Source organism: Malaya genurostris, chromosome 2, assembly GCF_030247185.1.
Source record: "Malaya genurostris strain Urasoe2022 chromosome 2, Malgen_1.1, whole genome shotgun sequence".
Taxonomy (NCBI): Eukaryota; Metazoa; Arthropoda; class Insecta; order Diptera; family Culicidae; genus Malaya; species Malaya genurostris.
Window position 1 is genome coordinate 129,631,571 of NC_080571.1, and position 21,834 is coordinate 129,653,404.

The following is a 21,834-nucleotide window of genomic DNA, read 5'->3' on the forward strand; positions in this document are numbered from 1 at the left end:
TATGGCGAAGTGTAGATGGAAGACGGAACGTGGAGACGGCGTTGTGGTGAATAGGACGATACAAAAATGAATAAATAATAATCTAAAAAAAAATAATAATAAATAATAATTCTATTCATTCTACGAACGAAGCTTACTTCGAACAGACGTGCCTTCTCTGGATATTTAGGTTGGGTTACGACAGGCGTATGAATCACAAATTGCAACAGCTGCTAGGGGAATCACCCAGCGTACTGACAGCTAAATCGGACGATGGGCTGGGCATGTCATAAGGATGTCGGAAGACAGCCCAGTGAAAATGGCTCTTGAATCTAATCCGACTGGTACAAGAAGAAGAGGAGCGCAGCGAGAAGGGGTGGATCGATCAAGGGGAGGGTGATCTCAGAAGCATCCGTGCCTTGAGTGGCTGGCGACGAGAAGCCATGGACCGAGTTATGTGGAGACGTATTCTTGATACAGCAAAGGCCTATAGCTGTTAGGTAAGGTAAGGTGCACAGAACCAGATGACAAGCAGGACATGATCGCATGTGACCGATGGTTCCACCACGGATGCGCTGGGTTGGAAAGATTACCTCCAGTCTCCAGTCAAAAGGAATCCAAAATGGAGGCAGTATTCGGCGAAATGCTAGAAGCGCTAAGAAGCTTCAATAAAAATAACAATGCCGGTAAAGTCGGCAAGTTAATGATGATTGGACTGTATATTAAAAGCTTCAAGCTTTAATGCAGGAAACGGTAAATAAATTAAGAACTATTCGCACATATCCGGCCCGGTTCAGTGTCGGCACGACACCGTGTACGAATACTGATATTATTTCATTCGTTTTCTATGCGCGCATTCACACCTATCCGGCACCGTGCTGTTTCAATGCAGCTCGCCGCCAGCGTAACGTCCGTCCGGCAAACTCAAATTCGTTTTCACCGATATTTTTTTATTTTCACTGAAGTCGGTATGTCACTGCATTTGCTGTACCGGAACGGAAACGGCACAGAAACCGTAAGGTTAAAACCGAGGGTAAATAAAGCAAAAGCACGGAAACGGAACGGAAGGGATCCGATAAAAAAAAGTATACTGACGGCCCAATGAAGGCACTTTCACTGAACCGTCACGGATCTGAAATGTGTGAATAGTTATCCTTTATCCTTCAACCTGCAAATAAAACGGGCAGAGAAGCTACAACTAAATAATATAGCGCCCACGCTCATAGAACTAAAAGAATGGTAGAAACCTCACCCACGCACTTGTGGGTTAATGACCTGAATGTCCCAAAAAAAAAAGAAAAAAAGGGACAGAATAAACCTACACGATGGAAAACGACCGTCTTACCCAGCTTGTAAGGAGTCACACAATCTGGTACAGTGTAATAAATATAGGGCAAAGAACCTAGAAAGACGGTGGGAAATTGTAACAAAAAATAAATTATGCATGAAATGTTTGGCAAGTAGCAAACATAGAGCCATAGATTATTGGACCAAAAGTAAGTGCAACGAAAATGGATGTAAAGGTAACCACAATAGATTGCTGCACAAAATTACAGTACAGATAAAACCTAAAAAGGTCTACGACCCGGTAGCTGGAGAAGACACATCTAATGTGCATCAGACTAAAAGGACAAGTGTTTTCACCAGATCATTCCGGTAACATTGTAGAATGGGAATCGCAAGACACAGACGACATTTTTAGATCCATGGTCTTCACTTTCTTTACTTGATGAGCAATTAGCAGAGGAACTACAACTAAAGGTTAAGGTCGACCCTTTAAAATTGAAGTGGACTCAAAATTTTTCAAGAGAAGAAACAGAAAGTAAAAGAGTCAATCTGCAAATAAGTGGCAAAACAACTACGAAGTACGCCTTGAAGAATGTAAGAACAGTCAAGGACATAAATTTACCTTTGCAGTCAATAGATTATGAGCAGTAAGCCGGAAAATATAAACATGGAGATTGCCAATCTCCAGTTATCATTACGCAAGACCAAAGGTTCTGATTGGACTAAATTATAGTTATTTGTTACTTCCACTGGAAAAAAGAACAGGAGGGCATGAAAAACCAATTGCTATAAAATCCAAACTCGGGTGGATGATATTTGGAGCTATATCTGGATCAGTCACCGGTGAACATTTGATGATAATTCAGGAGGAATACCTTCTAATGAGAGATATGATGAAAAGGTATTTTTCTATTGTAGATTTCGGTGTATAGATTCATGCAAATCCATTGGAATCAAAACAGCTCACTAGAGCCAGAGAAATGAAGGCCCAAAACTTAGTCCAAATATTTCAACTAGGATATGTGGCCCTGAATTTATGAAGCAACCTGAAGGTCAGTGGCCATAAACCAACCTTCCACATGGTACCACGGAAGAAATAAAAACCACGGTACTAGTTCATTATTACGAAGATGCAGAACTCGACTTCATACAAGAAAATCGATATTCAAATTGGAAAGCCCTCCTTTACCACACTTGCATACTTAAAAAATTAGCGGATTGGACAAGAGACAGAAAGGGATTTGTGAGAAATGTTTCCCTAAAAGATCGACAAGTGGCAGAAAGCGCCATCATACGAAAGGCGAAATGTGACGTGAAATGAAAGAACTCTCAAGATACGGAGTTCTAAATAAGCCCAGCAAATTGACAAGTCTAAATCCCTATTTAGACGAATATGGAGTAATGAAAGCAAACGGACGACTTGACAATCTATACTAGACGCCCGATAGTACTACCACCAAAACATCATGTGACCTGGTTAATTATAAAAATGTACTACGAAAAATATCTGCATCAAGCAGATAATACAGTAGTAGCAGCCATTCACCAAAAATATTTTATACAGTTTGGTAGAGCTATGCTAAAGAGAATTAAAATCAACTGCCAAAAATGTAAAAACATAAGGGCAAAACCGACACCACTTCAGATGGCAAACCTACCAAAGGGGCGGTACACTGGAGTACCATTTGAAGTAGCAGTAAAACGATCAATCGAAAAAAGGTGGGGAGTTATTTTCACATGTTTATCAACTCGAGCCTCTCATATTGAGTAAGCAGAAAAACTAGATACGGATGCTCTCTTAGTATGTCTAAGAAACTTCCAACATAGACGCGGCAATGTTAAACACTTATACAGCGATATTGCAACAAATTTTGTCGGAGCAGAGAAGAAAATGCATTCTTTATTATAGGAAATAAATATCACAATGGATAAAAAGAAAGCTGCAAAATTGGAAATTGGGTGGTCATTCAATCCTCCTTCAGCGTCACACTTTGGAGGTGTTTGGGAAAGATTAATACGAATAATTAAAAATTGCATCTACGAAGTTTTAAATACATGTGACGAACGACGACCTCAAGTGGAAACCTTACGTTCTGCCTTAATACAGGATGAATTTATGCTTAATTTCAGACCTCTCACGGATATCGCCATCGACGGAATAGATGATGAAGTATTGATACCCTTCCACTTCCTAATCGGTCGTGCAGGCGAATACGTTCCACGAAACCAACAAAAGAAAATTTGAAAAGATAAGACTATTTGATCCCCACGCCATCAGACCAATACAGGAACCAGAAAAGATCTCGATAGATAAATCAGTCCCGTCGATAATGAAAAGGGCTGCAAGGATTGATAGCTTACGACTGTGCAAACCCGGAAGTCAATATGACTAGCTACTCATTAATGGACGTTTAATCATGTCTTTAATCAAGCAGAAGAATGTAGGAACACTCACCAGATAGGGGTGGTAACATTAACCCATAACAGTGGAATTCGAGAAATTAAGAGAAACAGTACAACCAGAGGGGAAATATTGATAGTGGGCCATGTTTCCGGAAGTAATTTCTATGGAGACGTTTATAGAACTCCTGAATATACATGGACCAGCGCAATTACTTCATTGGAGTTGTTTACATCCCTCCGGAAAAGCGTCATGATTGTGGTATTATGCAACAACTTCTCGATGCTATCGAACGTATTTCGTCTCAGTCAAATGGTAACGATGTGATTATTGTTCTTGGGGATTTCAATCAACCAGGTCTCAGCTGGATATCGTCGGATTATGGTTACGCTTACCCTGACCCTATGGCCTCGACAACGACCACCGCTAACGCTTTATTACGGAATCTTAAGCGTATTTGTGTTAAAGCCCTACGTAGTTATACAAATAGGCGATGTCCTATTTCTAAACGTCACTTTACAATAGCCAGCAACGAATACCGCAACTACAATAAGTTCTTATACAATCGTTATGTTAACCGTATGCAACATAACTTAAGGCAAAATCCGAAGAGCTTCTGGTCATTTGTCAATACGAAGAGGAACGAAACTGGTCTCCCATCTACGATTTTCTACAACGGTGATGAAGCTACGACTGTATTTGATAAATGTGAACTGTTTGCTAGATATTTCGCCAGTGTTTTTTCATCTCACTCACCATCTGCTATTGAGCTTGAAAACGCTGTCCGTGATGTTCCTGCTGATGTCATCGATATGTATGTTTTTGTTATCTCAGAACAAATGGTACTTTCTGCCATCCGGAATGTGAAATCCGTATTTGCACCAGGTCGAAGCGCAATGCCTTCTGCAATTTTGAAAAAATGTTCGGATATTTTAGCAGTCCCACTAACATATATTTTCAATTTGTCGCTCCAGCAACAAACATTCCCTACTGATTGGAAAAATTCCGTTATCTTCCCGGTTTATAAGAAAGGTGACAAGTGTAACGTTGTTAATTACCGAGGAATCACGTCGCTGTGTGTTGAATCTAAGATCTTTGAATCACTCATCAATGCAAATCTTTTGTCAACTTGTCGTCATTATATAAGCAATTGCCACCATGGATTCTTTCCTGATCGATCGGTTGAGACTAATCTAGTTAGTTTCACGTCTTATTGCACCGAGCAAATGTTTAAAAAATACCAGATTGATGTGATTTACACAGACCTTAAGGCTGCCTTTGACTCAGTTAACCACGAAATTTTACTTACTAAGCTAGGTTGCTCGATTCGATTTTGTCAATGGCTTCGATCTTATCTCGTCAACCGTCAAGTTGTAGTACAAATTGGAAACACGGTATCTAATTCAATTACCAACAGTTCCGGAGTTCCTCAAGGAAGCACACTTAGACCACTTCTTTTTTCGCTGTTTATTAACGATGTTGTCTTTGTCTTAAGGCATGGTGAAAAGCTATTGTTCGCCGATGATTTGAAAATATTCCTCGTTATTCGCAAAGAAGCTGATTGCCAAGAATTGCAGAATCTTGTTGATATGTTTTATGAATGGTGTGTACAAAATGTGATGGTTCTCTGTGTTACAAAAAGTTATGTTATCAGCTATTATCGTACGAGAGACAAACTTAGTTTCAATTATACTGTGGCTGGCACTGAACTGCAACGTGTGGACCACATCAAGGATTTAGGTGTTATTCTGGATGAGAAACTAACATACACTCGTCATCTTGCAGCTACGATTGACAAAGCAAATTGGTTACTCGGATTTATATTCAAAATCTCAAGAGAATTTCGTGATCCACTCTGTTAAAAGGCGCTATATGGTGTCCTTACCACGTCACGTGGATTCAAAGACTTGAAGCTGTTCAACGAAAATTTGTACGTTATGCATTACGTGAACTGCCCTGGAGCAACCCGTTGAGTTTACCGCCGTACGAGGATCGTCGTCAACTATTAGGACTTAAATCTTTAGCCGATCGACGACATGCATCACAAACGATTTTCATATCTAAGCTACTACTGGCTGAATATGATGCTCCTAATCTTTTATCCCAAGTGAGCTTGTATGCTTCTACACGTATTCTTCGATCGCGCCCTTTACTACATACTGATCTACGCAATACCAGCTACGCTTCAAACAGCCCGATTGTAACCGTTGGTTCCATCTGCTACTTGTGCCTCTATCACAAGCTAAATATCTACTATACATTTATAGTAGTTTGTTCTTAGTTACCAATATTTTGGCCTATAGCATACGTGTATTGGCTTGACAGGGGTTCACGATGGCCTGTCTCGTGAGATATTTCAGGAGAGAGTCATCTCTCTCGTATCACAGTAAAGAACCAATTCATCAAAAGGTATCCGATAATAGATCGAAATGCCTCTAAACCGTTTGTGTTCTGGAACACGATCCGGCAGGGATGAAACGCAAATTAGGAACATGTCACTTAATCGTTTATTCGGCAATATTCGGCCGGACAGTTCCGCTCACGAATAATTATTGCCTCGGCTCGGCATTAGGATAATCTTTCTTTCTGTCCCTGACTTGCAACTCGGTTAGTAGTGCGCGCGGAAACTAAGTTCATTAAAATAAAAGGTGATACATGTGCTTTGTAAGGTGATTGGAAGATAATCAATTTCGTATTTTGATAGTTTTTCCTACAGCTAAATTGAACACAAAAGTTTTCTTAAATTGAATATTGGATTCTTAAGACTATTAGTACGGTTAGTGGTAAAGTAGATCATTGTTGCGATTAAATATAATAGATATTGAATTTATAGCGTTACGAGAATGAAAATGTACGAAAAAGTGCTAAACGCTGTATATATTTTTCTGTTAAATAAGGAGAAGAAGGTAAATTTTATGTTTTTCTAAATTATACACGCAGGGAAATAGAACACATTAGATTCTAATATATTGAGTCTTTAAGTCAACTTCAAACAATTTTTTGAATCAAATAAAACAATTTTTGAACTGAAATTTAAATCTAATAAAACACTTTTTGAATCAAATTTAGTGTGGCAAAGTATATTAGATTCAAATATATTGAGATATGGATTCAAATTTCCAAATTTTATTGAAACAAATCAAAAATGTATTTGATTCAAATGCTTGTTACAGTACATTAAATGTATTTGAATCAAATATGTCGTTGAATAGATTCGAATAAGATAATATGTTGACGCTTGAGTTTAATTGAATTAAATGTACTTAGTCTTAGATTCAAATTCTTGGATTGAAACTTTTCGTCCTTGAATCAAATGCCAGAGATTATTGATTCTAAAACATTTTCATTGAATCAAACGTTTGTACTGGCTGATTTTATGAAATTTAACACAACTTTGGCTAAGATTGAAATCGATCGAATTGTGCGATACTATAGTGAGTGCTTTCATAGGATAGGTAGGTTATGAATTCTTATCTAACATTTGTATTCATTCCAGACAGCGGTTTCACAGTAGAGCTTTTGGAAATTATTGAACGAAAGGAATCAGAGGAGTCAATACCACAACCGTACTCAACTGAGCGCACAAAATGCATTCAATAATAAATAAAAAATTAATTTACAATAATTAATATTTAATTTACAATAATTAGTCAAAAATTCTTTTCAAATAACAATTTATTGAATTAAAAAAAACATCATTGAATCTACACACAGTCGCCCGAAAGCCTGATTTTAGAAACAAAACTAATTTGCTTTGAATCAAATAACAATTGTATTTAAATCAAAGTGAAATGATTTTAGAAACAAAATTATTTTGTTTGAATCAAATAACAATTGTATTTGATTCTAAGTGAAATGAAATTCAGGTGGAAATAAAATATATTTGAATTCAAAACACAATATATTTGAATTTAATGTTTATTTTGTTTATTTCGGTGTGCGTAGAAATAAAAATAATTTGCTTTGAAGTAAATATCAAATGTATTTGAATCAAAGGAAAATGAAAATAAGCGCTGATTCAAAATAAAATATCTTTGAATTCAAAGTGTAATATATTAAAATTTAAAATAAATTTTTCTGCGTGTATATTAAAATGGTTTCGATTTGTGACGGCACCTATGCTAATACATGGTAAAGGTCCATGACAGGGCCTTTTTCTTTTGCTTTCTAAGAATAAAATCCGTTGATAGTGGATGAATTTGATATATACGAGCTGCTGGTGTTACACACGGACAGAACCGAATTCGCCATCGTAAATTTGAGAAGCCTGAAGCCCGGTATAGAGCTTCATGGAACGCTTTTGGTTGGCTGTGCATGGGGGCAAGTGAACCGCAGCGGAATTTGACGAGGAAGTCCGGTTTCATTTGACCGTGCCAGTAAACCTTCCTTGGCCGCGGTAACAGCTGTTGTCAGATCTGAGCTGGTTCCAGATTTCACATTCACACGGAGTGGATGTAGCATGCAAGTAAAAACACACCCAGGTATACTTGTGACGTCACAAATATTCTGTCTAGCTATAAGTAAACCATGTTAAAATTATGCGAAATTCAGTTTAGCGTAGGGATAGGAGGAACATTTCACAAGAATATAGAATTGTTTATCTTACATTCATCATTTTATTGTTAATACGTTAACCGAGCCATAACGGTGCTATCAATCCTCGCTGAATTGTGAGTCCGCCCTTTAAAGATTGATTTCTTCCGCCTTTGAGCCACCCTGTACCGTGAGGATTTGTGGTGCCTTTCTAACCCGGTGAAAGAGAAAGTTCATGAATAGGTGAATGAGTGGAAGTTGCTAATTTCACTCTCTCCTGAGTGTCAGGATGGTGGGGAGGTTTTCGTGAATCGTTGTTGAGCATAACGACCCGGTAATTACTTAGACAAAGCAAAGTGAGGTAGAGTTACAAATTGGCGCCCAACATAAAATATAAAGACGACGGTTTGCATTGCTTTCTCTCCTCGGCGGAAGGAGGACGAGAAAAAAAAGTTCAGTTTTTTTGTTGGAATCGTTCTCTAAACGATTTACCAAGAATGTGTTGTGTATTATTATAGTTTTCTATCCGCCTTCAAAAGTAATCCGAACCTTAGAATCCCGCAGCCACTTGAAAATCATCCTGGAGTTCAGTTTGAAGAAACTGAAACTGTGAAGGGTTAGTACGGTTGAATAGCAGAGTGAGTCTGTAGAGGGCACAGACGTTGTCCTGGCTGGGATTTGATAGATTTACTTTTGGTGATAGGTGGACATCTGTAGTAACATACCCACTTACAAAATGGATGTAGAGCTGCAATTGCTGTACCAAGGGCGGTTCAAGCCGAGATAGTTGCGCAAATTACTCAATCCATATCGAACCTGAAAATGCAACAAGAACAAAACAATGATACGTCCTCCAGTAGCCCCGACTCGCAAAACGAGCAAAGTAGGAAAACGGAGCTCAGTGGTCAGGATGGAGCTGGGTCTAGCAAAAATAATAAACATTCTTCAAAAAAGGGTCGTAAATTGAAATCGGTACCGGATAATGTATTACCGTTCAATAAGTACACGATGTACCCTTTCGGAATACCTTACCCTTATGGGTATCCACCGGTTATGTTTGAAGAAAAAAAAGGTGGGTGGGTAATGTCAGAGACATAACTGGATGTCGTGAATACGAAAAAACTGATACGCTCCCATCACATTTCCGAATATCAGTTAGTTGATTGATTGTATGAATTGTGCAAGCTTTCCTCTTTTTCACTAATAGAGTTTGAAGCGATGCACCTACATTAAAATACAGATTAGTTACATTAAACAGCTACTATTCTACAACTATATATTCCAAACTTGAAACAATTCTTTTATAATTTGCTAATATAGCAGGCTAGGTACGACAAATTTGTAGTTTATTTTTATTGATGCTACAAAGTTCGAAGATATCTGATTCTTCTCGAAATTTCAGTACGAGACAATTGCAATGGGCTGGTCTGAAATGTATCGACGATCTTCGGTATGCAAGAGTTATTCTAATAATAATAATGATAGTAATAATAATAATAATAATAATAATAATAATAATAATAATAATAATAATGATAATAATAATAATAATAATAATAATAATCAGTTCGTGCTGGCATCTCATCAGACACGGTCGACAATTGCTTACGGTCGAGACGATAGAAACAAAGACAATACAGTGTAGTGAACAATAGAGTATACGAAATGAACAAATACGATTTAACAAAGCCTGAAACTTGGCCTACAAGGCCAAATTCAATTTGTATTGATTTCAAGCGCTGCAAAGTTAGGCCAGCAGCAACCGAAATTGAAATCTTGCTTAAGGAACGAATGCATCTAAACGTTACTGATGTAAGTGAGATTCAATTCAACAAGGCGTCTAACTGTGTGTACATTATGTTCAAACGTGAAAAAGATGCAATTGCATTTGCTTCCGTTAATAACGGGGTGCATAGTATTGATCATGACAATGGTAAATATAAAATCCCTGTGTACATGGTGGACAATGCCATAGAAGTACGCGTGCATGACCTTCCCCCGCAGACCAGCGAGGGGTATGTTCGGGAATGTATGTCACAGTACGGTGAAGTTCTTTCCATCGAAAAGGAAGTATGGCGGAATTTTTTCCCGGGTATCCGGAATGGCGTGCGAGTGGTACGTATGCAACTACGTAAAGCAATTCCATCTTACATCATTTGTGGTCAAGACGGGATGCATCCGTGTAAAACGTTGATTACGTATGAAAATCAATTGGTTACATGTCAGTTTTGTGAACAACCTACGCACTACGGCAAACCTTGCACTGAAACTGCGAAAACAAACAAAACAAACAAAAACAAGCACAACCACCCAACAACGGAAACTAGTGAGCGCAGTACTTCTGTTGTACCATCAAACCCACCAACAACTGCAATTAATGCACAACAAGGCGCATCTACAGCAACTAACAACCAACCCAAGAATGCGAATTACAAGGAAAACGAAGAAAAAACGGAAACCAACAACGATACCACCGATGCGGCAATGGAGGACGAGACGAGCCACGAACAAAGTGCCCCTCACTCATCGCAAGATAAAAATGGAAGCTCCTCTCCCCCTAGAAAAAGGGTGACAACGAGATCCAACGGTAAAAAAATAATTTTATCTAATAAAAACATGGCTCATTCGGCCACGTAAAGCTTGTACGCAAATTGGCCTGAATAAAAAAGTTTTTATAAAAAAAAAAAATAATAATAATAATAATAATAATAATAATAATAATAATAATAATAATAATAAAAATAATAATAATAATAATAATAATAATAATAATAATAATAATAATAATAATAATAATAATAATAATAATAATAATAATAATAATAAAAGAGATTAACCTGTTTATATGGCAACCCTGTTTCGCATGGCATATTTTTACACGGTCCCATACTAGTATAAAAATGTGTTCAACATTCGCTTTCGCATTGCCGTTCGTAATTGAATGTGTTAGTGACGGTACAAATCTGCTTTTCTACCTGTTTACGGTGCCATCGTTTTGACGGTGGCTCGTACGTACAGAGTAGCTGCTTTAACTCAAATGACGCTATTTCTCACATCACATTTCAATTTATACTGGTAGCGGTGTACGGACCTCCCCTTCACAGAACGGGAAACAGTGAGACGATATAAAAGAGAGAGTTAGTAGAGCGGCAGTCAGTAATACTGAACTGGCTGTCTAACGGTTAACAGCTTCTTGTGGAATTTTCACGCGGAAACACGCACACAGGAGGAACAATTAAGGGCAAGGCAAAGGTCCGCTCGAACCGTGCTGGTCTGCAGTTCCCAGTTGGCAAAATCTCCATCGTCTGCTCCGGAAGGGAAACTACGCAGAGCGTGTCGGTGCCGGTGCACCGGTCTATCTGGCGACAGTGATGGAGTACTTGGCTGCCGAAGTGTTGGAATTGGCTGGTAATGCTGCCCGCGACAACAAGAAAACGAAAATCATCCCTCGCCATCTGAAGCTGTCCATCCGTAACGACGAGGAGTTGAAAACCCCGTCCTTTTCAGGACGACCACATAACTGTAGAAATATTTAGGATTGCTTTAAATTTAGCCAGTTCTGATACGCCTAGAAAGTAGAATGCGCAAATCAAGTGAAAACATTTGTTCTAATAATTTGTATAAAGTATACTAGTATAAAGATGTTTCTAAATAAAAATTTTCTGTTTCGTATTGCGAGACAGCGTTACTGTCCTGTCGTAATTGAATGTGGTAGATATCATGATCAAAAAGCGCCCCATACTAAAGAATTCACGACAAAAAAAAAATACATATTGATCTGTACGTGGCAACTCTTTCGCACGGCATATTTGTGTACTAGTATAAAGATGTATTCAACATCATCACTTCCTCTTTCGCATTGCCGTTCGTAATTGAATGTGTTAGTGACGGTGCAAATTAATTTAACTTCTCGTGTGTGCCTTGTTTCGGCAACAGTTGCTCGGAAAATGGTAGGAAAGCGATAAAATTCAACTAATTCTTTATGATTATTTTTAGCACTTAAAAGTGCTATTTGAATTTGCTGGAATTTTCGGCTGCCTTTCAGAATTCCTTTCCTGTAGGCAGAACGGGAAACAGTGAGACGACAGGTCCACGATGTTGCTCTCGTGTGTCTTGTTTCGGGAACAGATGCTCAGCAAATGGTAGGAAAAATGAAGCACTCAACTTTTATATGGATGCTCTTGTATAGAGGCAGACATCTCGCGTTCTGATTGGCTGGTGCTGTCATGGGTTAAATCAAACAGGTTTTTCAATAGTATACTATTGAAAAACTTCAATGTTGTTGCAATACACGTTCAAGTTGAAAATTTTCGATTCTATTGGTAGTTAGATTATATAAATCCTTCTAAAGATCACTGAGCTATGAGCTTCCAAAATACGAGAAAGGCAAACGCGCCATATGAATTATCCTCTTTGACACTCGTTTGTACCAAACATTTAAGAAAAGTTTAATTTTGAACTATTTAAGATTATGTCACACAACTGAAAATTTTATCATAAAATTGTGATCATATTTCCGATGGCATGTTGCAAGAATTATGTTGATTCATTAGATACAACAGAAGATATTCACGATCAAAAACTTATCACTCTCTCAGAGGGTAAATTTTGAAAAGGCGCCCCATAGTAAAGTAAGTCGTATTCACGACAAAAAGTACGGGTGTGCAATGTTAGAGACATAACTGGATGTCGTGAATACGAATATGACACGCTTTATTTATGCTTCTGAATTCGAACTGGTAGTTGATCGATTGTTTGAATTGTACAACTTTCCCCTCTCTCATTACTAGATCTCCGTCGCTGCTGGTTGAAGGTTTAACTCCCACTACGTCTGCTACCATCGAACGCACGAAAAGAAATGATCGATTTTCACTACGGTTCCCCTTTTATATGCATTCAGTAGAAGATATGTGTCTGACTACCTCAAAATCGTCGTCCTTGCGCGAAAAACCCAAGCGAAAGTAAAAAGTTTTCCGCATTATTTTCAAATTTTGAGAAAATTTAATTTTTGAGTTGTTTGTGGTTATCTCAAATTGTTCAAAATATTATCCTAATTTCCTGATCATATTTTTGATGAAATGGTGAAAGAATTATGTTGCTATCATTAATACAAGTCGAGATATTCACGATTAAGTTCTGCCCATTCTTTCATATGGCTAATTTTGAAAAGGCACCCCATAGTAAAGTAAGTCGTATTCACGACAAAAACAAAAGAAACAGAGAGAATAGGAAGACGTTTCCGTTTGGATAAAAAGTCCATGAAACGACTACCGCGATCAGACAGTACTGAATCAGTAGATACTTTAGAGTCGGAGTCCTCCAGCTCATCGCCCTTGCCATAACGTCGCAAGTACAAATCAGAAATGCGCGGGCAATCCACAAGGAAATACAATCCCGTTTCAGATTGGAATGTGCGATACGATGGAAAGGACAATGGACAAGGACTTATGAAATTTATACGCGAAGTAGAATTCCTTGCGAAATCAGAACGGGTAACACACAAAGAATTATTTAGATCCGCCATACATCTTCTTGGTGGAACAGCGAAATCGTGGTTTATGGCTAGTGTCGAAAACGAAGATTTTAGTTCATGGAGGGAGCTTGTTCATGAAATAAAAAAGAATTCCGGAGTCCGGATCACGACCATGTTAGCGAAATTCGCGCAGTTTCTCGCAAACAAGGTCAAAAAGAAAAATTTCTAGATTACCTTTTCGAGATGCAAAAGATATTTAATTCCCTTACAAAACCGATGTCAGAAGCAAAAAAATTCGAAATCGTTTTTCGAAATATGAGATCGGATTACAAAGGTCATGCCGTCGCGTCAAATATTAATAATCTTGTGGATTTGAAGAAATTTGGAAGACAATTAGATGCCACGTTTTGGTTTAGATACAACCCCCATGGTGAGGAAACGGGTACGCGAAATCGCACGCAGGTCAACGAGATGGACGCGAACGCTAAATCGAGGAGAGCACAAGACTTTACGAGCGGTTCTCATGAAACGCGAAATTTCTATCGGTCACAAAAAAGTAATGCCTCGGAAGACGAAAAGTTTATAAAACCAACAAAGCACGAATCACCGAAACCCGCAGACGAACGCGAACCAAAAACCAACCGTGACTCTGATGGTTTGAGGGTGATGTTAGAAAACTATGCTCCCCCGAAAGAAGGCATATGTTTCAATTTCCGCTTACCGGGGCATGATCTAAAGGATTGTAAACGTCCCCGGCACAAATTCTGCTTTAAATGTGGTTTCCAGAATGTGGACACAAAAGCATATATGCTCGAAGTTAGTGCATATGACATACCTATAATAGGTCTGTTGGACAGTGGTGCGAATCGGTCTATTCTAGGTAGAGGAGCCCAACAGTTAATTCAAATATGCAAGCTGAAACTGTATAATACCGAGGTGGATGTAGTCACCGCTAGTGGGGAAAAGTTAATAGTATCGGGATATGTGAGCCTACCCATAACATTCAACGGTACAACGGTTCAGTTTTTTGGAAAGCCTTTGGGATAGTTCCTCACATTCCCCAAGTATCAGTTGAGGTTGTAGATGAAATTTCCGAAGATATTGGATTGTCCGAAGCTCAGCAGCAAGAGCTAGAACAGGTCAAAACTGCGTTTAAAGCCTCTGTCGAAGGTCAACTTGAAAGGACTACATTAATTAACTATCGAATCGAGCTGACCGAGGAAGCCAAAAAGCAACCTCCTGTTCGGATCAATCCTTTTCCTATATCTCCAGCGAGGCAAAACCAAATAAACGTCGAGTTAGAGTTTATGCTCGAAAGCGGAATATAAGAACGCTCTTATAGTGACTGGGCTTTACGCCTGGTGCCCGTTGATAAATTAGATGGATCGGTTCGCCTCTGTCTGGATGCACGGAAGTTGAACGAACGCACTGTCAGGGACTCTTACCTAGAGATGTCGTAATATCGATCGATTAATCGAATAATCGAGTAAAGGCACAGTTAATCGAATGAAATTTAATCGATTGAATTCTTTCAGATAATCGCAGTAATCGATTAATTTCCTACGATTATTGGTTCGATTAGTATTGTGATTTTCAGCTTAGCATAGAATGCGACGGAATCGTCGCAGAATTGCGAAATAATGAGCGTCAGAATCACAGATACCAAGTTGCAGATTTGATGTGGATTTGATGAATTTTCTTTTTTAGCGAACTATGCAGTTTTGCAGACTTTTTAGAGGTTTTCGAAGTTTTTTCTGACAGTCATCTAATCTAGATCGATTAGAAAAAAATCATGGTGAACCAAGGGCAATTACAGATTCAACATGCAATTTTCTTTTACGACAAGAATTATTTATTTGTTCATTTGAAGCCTCAATGAGTATATGTATCTGTCAAAGATGACTTTAATTTTAGAGGAGATGATATACAATTTTTTTATAGTAGTATATTTTTTTAGTTAAAATTGAAAGTGTTGCAAGTAAAGCAGTAGGTGAACACAAAGATTTCGATTAATACTAGGTATTATTGTATAATTATTCTAGTTATAAAAAGTTTGGCATTGTAACGGTCAATTTAAAAATTAAGTTTGTGACTTGGGGTCTCGAAGAGGATGAATTGATGCGAATGACAGGTTCGCTTCCTTTGCGGCATTCTGTCGCTATCTTGGCGCATCGCAGTCTTTGCTAAACGCCAGTGAAAATTACAATACAATAAAATGAAAGAAATGACTCCAGTTTCACTTATGTTCATTATAATCTTCTCAATTGTATTCCTCAAATTTAGTTTCGTTTCATTTTGTCAATGAAATTAGAGGTTTTAATGGATGCCAGATGCACAGATTTTCAATGTACACAGTTATCAAAAACTGCACAAAATTCTGTTGATTTTTTTATTCTAATAGATAATCTCTGGTTCATCAAAAATGTTTACACTGCTTTTTTATCAAAAATATTAACATTTCTTTATTTATATTACTAATCGCCATATACAATATTTTTAATAAAATTAAACCAAAATTGTTTTGAATCTTCTACCTATAAATCGTCTGCTTAAAAATTTTAAACCTGAGATAATTCAAGTTTCCTGAATTGACATTCTGAAAGCTTTAGTTCCATGCTCTCACATTCACCTTTTCGAAGGATATGATTTGTCACATAAACCTTTGCGTTACTCGAAACTATGATTTTAACAGTATTTTACTATTCAAACGATGAGAATAGTAAATTAGGTTTGCTACACAGGATATCATTCGCAACAAACAAACAAATGTATATTGTTTCGGGTGATTTTTTGTTTTTCTTAGTTTGTTCTTGTTTGAAAGAGCCATATTTTGATTAAAAGCTATTATATACTTATTTACTAGTTTACATTACTAGTTTTTGAGTTTATATACCTCAGTGTACCTCAGTGTACAGTATAATGAAAACGATGAAACGGTTAGTTGCTCATCAAACATCAAATCAATAGATTCAAACTCGAATGTTATTACTTAAATCGAGGACATGGTTGCTCCAAACAAATTGTGCTTATTACAAAAATATGTCGTGTTTGTTTTAAAGTCACTAAGCACCCTGCCACTTACTTGAAGATCTGTTATGTACTGGCTGAGTGTATATCATAACAGTAATTGAAGAAGAAAAGTTCTCCCTTTCGTTTGGTCGTTCAAAATATGCTCTATTTTGAATAGTTCGCCTGCATTTCTTCAAAGAAAATTTTGCCATGTGACTTATTGGTCTTTATAAAAACGAGACCAATATTTGATTCAAATTAGAATATCTATTAATTCTAATTACTTGGCATTTGTTTAATTTTTGTGCGTGAAATAAGTAAGTTGTTTCGAAAACAATCTGGCACCACTTGAAACAACAAATCGACTTAAACAAAATTGACAATCGAACGTAGAACTAATTTCACCTGACGCGCCATCTAAGTTTCATTATTTGAACCTTTCTTAAGATTGATTGTTTCTTATATAATTTCAATTATTTTGTAGAATTTTAGGACCTGTTATCAAGGACGGAAAAAATCAATCATCACCCTGAATACACACGATCATCTTTCACTATGCATCATCGTTCCATTGCGTACTCAATAATACATAACAGAGTCACTCAAACTCGTTCGGTATCATACTGCGTGCGATGGCGGAGAATAAGAGAATTGAAAATCGCAAAATTTTGAAACACGAACCCAATTGCCAATGCATGAGTTAAAGAGTGCCAGCGAACATCATCGGAAGCGATTATGTTCGTTCGTAAAAATGAACCAACTGTTCGTGTGCAATCGAAAATCCGAACGATTGACAAGTGTGACTGGATATATTCAGCAGGAGTTAGATCGAAACGATCTGTTGTAGGGAAGGGTGGAAAAAAACTGGCTATGGCAAGATTGCATGATGAGTTCGGTCGGCTGAATATAAGTTTTTGCTTGAAGGACAATGTGCATTATGATGATCGTTACATTGCAGTTATGTTAACATGTTACAAGTTTGATGTGCTATTCTAGTCAGAGTTAATTAGGTCTTTTAAGACAAATAAGATGAGATTGTTAGTTGACGAATGAGGAAATCAATTAGTTCCAACTCTAACAAATTTGTCCGCCGATCATCGGTGCATTTCATATAAGTTTGTTTTGGAAATCTGGACATAATCATAACTGTATCTTCATGTAAAACCTCTCAATAGGCATAATATTCCAAAGCAGTTGTTCCCTTTGTTGCTTGCTCAATCTTCTCAAGCAACAGTTTATGCATTTCTGTTAATCATATCAATCAATGCATATTCTGACTCATTTCAGGAAGATCAAACAAGTGACACTGGGAAAACCTTCCTTCGAAAAATCTTCATACCACCAGTGTTTGCATTATAATGTTAACGAAATTTTTTTGATTTTCTGAGATTGATATTGGGTGCTGATCAGTGCTGCACAATTATCACCTAGTCCACCTCCGCTAAGTATGGGGAAAATTTCTTTCCTTTCAATATCACTACAGTAATATTATTTAAATACACACATGATTATGAATGATCATTCTCACTATTATCAGCCATGCAGCGATTTGCACTAGCAGATGATGATATTCAGATGTCGGAAGTCCAGTACGCAATAGCAATATGCGCAATAGGATACAGCGAAAAAACAATACAATCTGAATATTGATTATAGAGACAAAGGACTTTGTTTTAATTCTAGGGTTGATAAATCTCATGGTCTAAGTAACTTTATTGCCCTTATTAAACGCTATTTAGCACGAATTTTGTGTATAGAAGTAACAAGAGTGCAAATATTTGTGCGCAGCACTTGAACCAGCCCTATACTGGGAAGCCTGTTGGCTACGATAACACTTGCTACAGCACTCTTTCACCGGGCTGGTTTGAGCGCTTGTTTGTGTTCGCTCTAGCCAAGTTCTCCGCTCCTGTTACTTCGGTGTATGAAAAGCAAGCAATAGTGACATATTTTTTTAAACCTGCATAAAAAATGTACCTGCAATTTACTCTGCATGAAACATGCTTCGTGATTGAAGTTATAATTGTCATTATAATTGTTTTTAATCACAGAGTGGCATATTAAGATCAGATTTAAATTGATTTTTAATACATCACCCACCATATTGAATTTCAGCATTTTCAGTGAGAATCTCTGCATGACTGATAATAGTGAGAATGTTTTTGAATGATTATGATTTTATTATCACGTTCGAGTTTATGGATCATCACTTCTTGTCAAGTACTGATACTTTTTTGAGTTTCATTGAATTCTTGAATGATTACGACATTCTATTCAGTTTAGTTTTCGAAGTTTTCGATAAAAAGACACTGAAATAAATTAGTTTGAATAGGAAAAAGTTTGGTTGGAAAACTTTATTTCCTTAGCCATATTATAAAAAAATTATTGCCCCATTACCCAATCACCAGACTGGTGATACACGATCACCTTCTGTGATTTCTAAATTTCTGGTGATCACCGCTTGATCACCGTACGTGATTCCTCCTCTGATACCCCAGAGGACAAATTTAGTTTCACTTAAACAACACCATAATTGGCATATTAGACGAAAATTGGGAACTACTCTATGTTCATCGAATTTTAATTTATTGGGTGCTGATGGGACTAACATACACCAAGCGGTTATATTAATAATTTTAGACTATTAAAAAATCACGATTCAGGGTTTTAGATACAAGGAATAATATTGTTAACAGAATGTTTCCGCTGATTTGTAAACAACAACAGTTGAAATGTTTATTATTTTGGATAGCGCATGCGTTATTATAAAGAATTATTTCTATTTTTTTCGATATGTGTTATATTTATATAACCCCCCACTCAATATCTGTTAGTAGCTTTCAAACGGGATGCTTGCGGAAATCGGTTCAACCATTTCTGAAAAATGGGACTCGGAGGATCCGTTTGAAAGTCGGATTTTGCAGCAATTCTTTTACCTCTCTATAGGGAAAAGCAAAATATCCAGTTTGGTCCAGTAGTTTTATTGTTATCGTGTGTTCCCTAACGGTTTCGAGAAAACGCGCAAAGGGAATATCTCCGAAAGAATTGTAAGACTGATTTTCCAATTTTGCATTCATGATTTCTTATAATTATTTATCGATTGAAGCAAACATTGTTCATTCATTTCTTTTGCTCTCTTGTAATATGCTGTTACAAAAGTTGAAAATATAATGTGCATAGAAAATAGGTTTTCAGTTGAAAATGTTAGTTCCTTTCGGCAACTGTCAAGCCTCTACTGAAATATAGCAAATCGAGATACTACAATCACCTGAAAATACGGTATCATAAATTTTCTAGGTGAGCGGGCCACTAGAAACAACATCGTGAAAACTGCAAATAATGTCGCTTTAATTTAGAAAATAACAACTTTTTTCACATATTTGCAGCATGAATCAAAAATGCACTTAAACTTCCCGTCGGCTCGTGAAATCACCCCACGGATACGATTATTTTGCGCCTGCCTTCATTATACTCCAGAGCGTTAAAAGAATGGATCGTCTTGAATCACGATTCAAAATACTTGCAAATATTCGGATTGCCGAGCGAGTTAACTCATCATTGGTTCGGATTGGTTCCGAACATGTACTAAGCAGAATTCAAATGGCAGCGCTCCATAACGAATGAAAGAGAGAATAAATGCGAGAGAATTAACTATTGCGCTTTGCCGATCGGGTGTTATAGCCTGTCCGCACTATACCGGGACGACCGGGACGGGACCGTCCGGGACTATCCGGGACGTTTTTTTTCCTCATCGGCGATGACTGAGCTGCCGGCATGTGCATGTATTGGAATCCCGGACCCGGCATAAAATCCATTTGCTTGCCGCCGATATTCCTCACCGAGTTTTTCGCACCATGCCGACAGCCCACACAGAAAGAGAGTGAATTGAGAGAGCAAGAGCGAAAGGCAGACCGAAATGAATCCAAATCGTTTCATTGATATTTCTTAGCTTAATTGATTGATTGATTTAGTTAATCATCAAGAGTCCTTACAATCGAGTAATGTCATTATAATTAGCCATTACATTACATTTTAGGATGGTGATTTTTTAATTGTTGCTACTCATTACATATTGAATTACACTACAGATCCTCGTCTATGGTCCCCTATTGATTATGTTATCTTTGAATTAAATAGAAATGTTCATGGTTCATTGTACATCTGTTCGAAAAACTATTTTAAATAGAATAAATAAATGGTAGTTCAGTCTTATTATTATTGAAAGGTTTGGTCTGAAGGAACTAGGCTTATTTTGATTTACAGCAGCGCCGCTTTTACGTAATAATGGGCTCGGGAGCAACATATATTTGTGTGCTTATTACTAAGACCGTGGACACGTGCCCCACTGTCTCTCTTATTATTGTTATTATTAGAGATTGGAATTAATATGAAACAACGCAAGAAACAAGTACGATGTTTTACTTCAATTCGAATCCACTGCCATACATTATTAATAAAGCTATAAAGTGATAATGTGACGAAACTTCTTTACAAGCACAGTTACTTGTTGTATCTGAGATGTTTTAATAAATGTACTTATAGAGACAATGGGTATTTTTAACAATGGAGACGTCTACTAAACATGAGGATTTAATTTACCCATATATTATGATTTTAAATTTTTTATTTTAATAAATGTTTATTGTTTGATTTATGAATAGAAGCTCTAGACTTAAGTACAAAGAGGTGCGTGACAAACGAAGATTTTTACCCTCGAAGGACAGGATTTGGAGGCAGCCAACGGGTAGATTTAGTTCATTCCACTAACTAGCGTCTTGACTCGTACTATGGCAGCAGGAACTCTAGGAAGCCAGAAATACTTCTGGATTAGTATGCGGTGCAAACGGCTGTTTGAAATCGATTTATTTTCCCAATATTTCTCTGCATTCAGATGACAATGATTTTGCAGGTTTGAGTACAATTGTTCAACGGTTCGCTTCTGAGTTAACCAACCTTGAAGAAGGATAAGGTCCAGACTATGTCAATTTTCAACATTTAGTACTATTATTAAATTTTCTTTCACTTATTCAAATCAAATTGGACTGAATTTAGTGAAAATAAAAGGATTTTTTTCTTTAAAAGCGATTTAGTTCATTCCACCAACCGCTCTAATAATTTAAGAATTTGGAGTGTGGATTGTTCATTGTAAAATTTG

General features: G+C 37.2%; 1 protein-coding gene across 1 annotated transcript in view; it reads left to right on the forward strand.

The window, feature by feature from the left end:
- The first annotated feature begins 517 nt into the window (after positions 1 to 517).
- LOC131428827 (uncharacterized) overlaps positions 518 to 21,834 on the forward strand; it is a 29,148-nt gene continuing 7,831 nt past the window's right edge. Inside the window, exon 1 of the mRNA XM_058592870.1 lies at positions 518 to 665. Within this exon, the coding sequence (XP_058448853.1) occupies positions 518 to 665 (148 nt within the window). The remainder of the gene's footprint in view (positions 666 to 21,834) is intronic.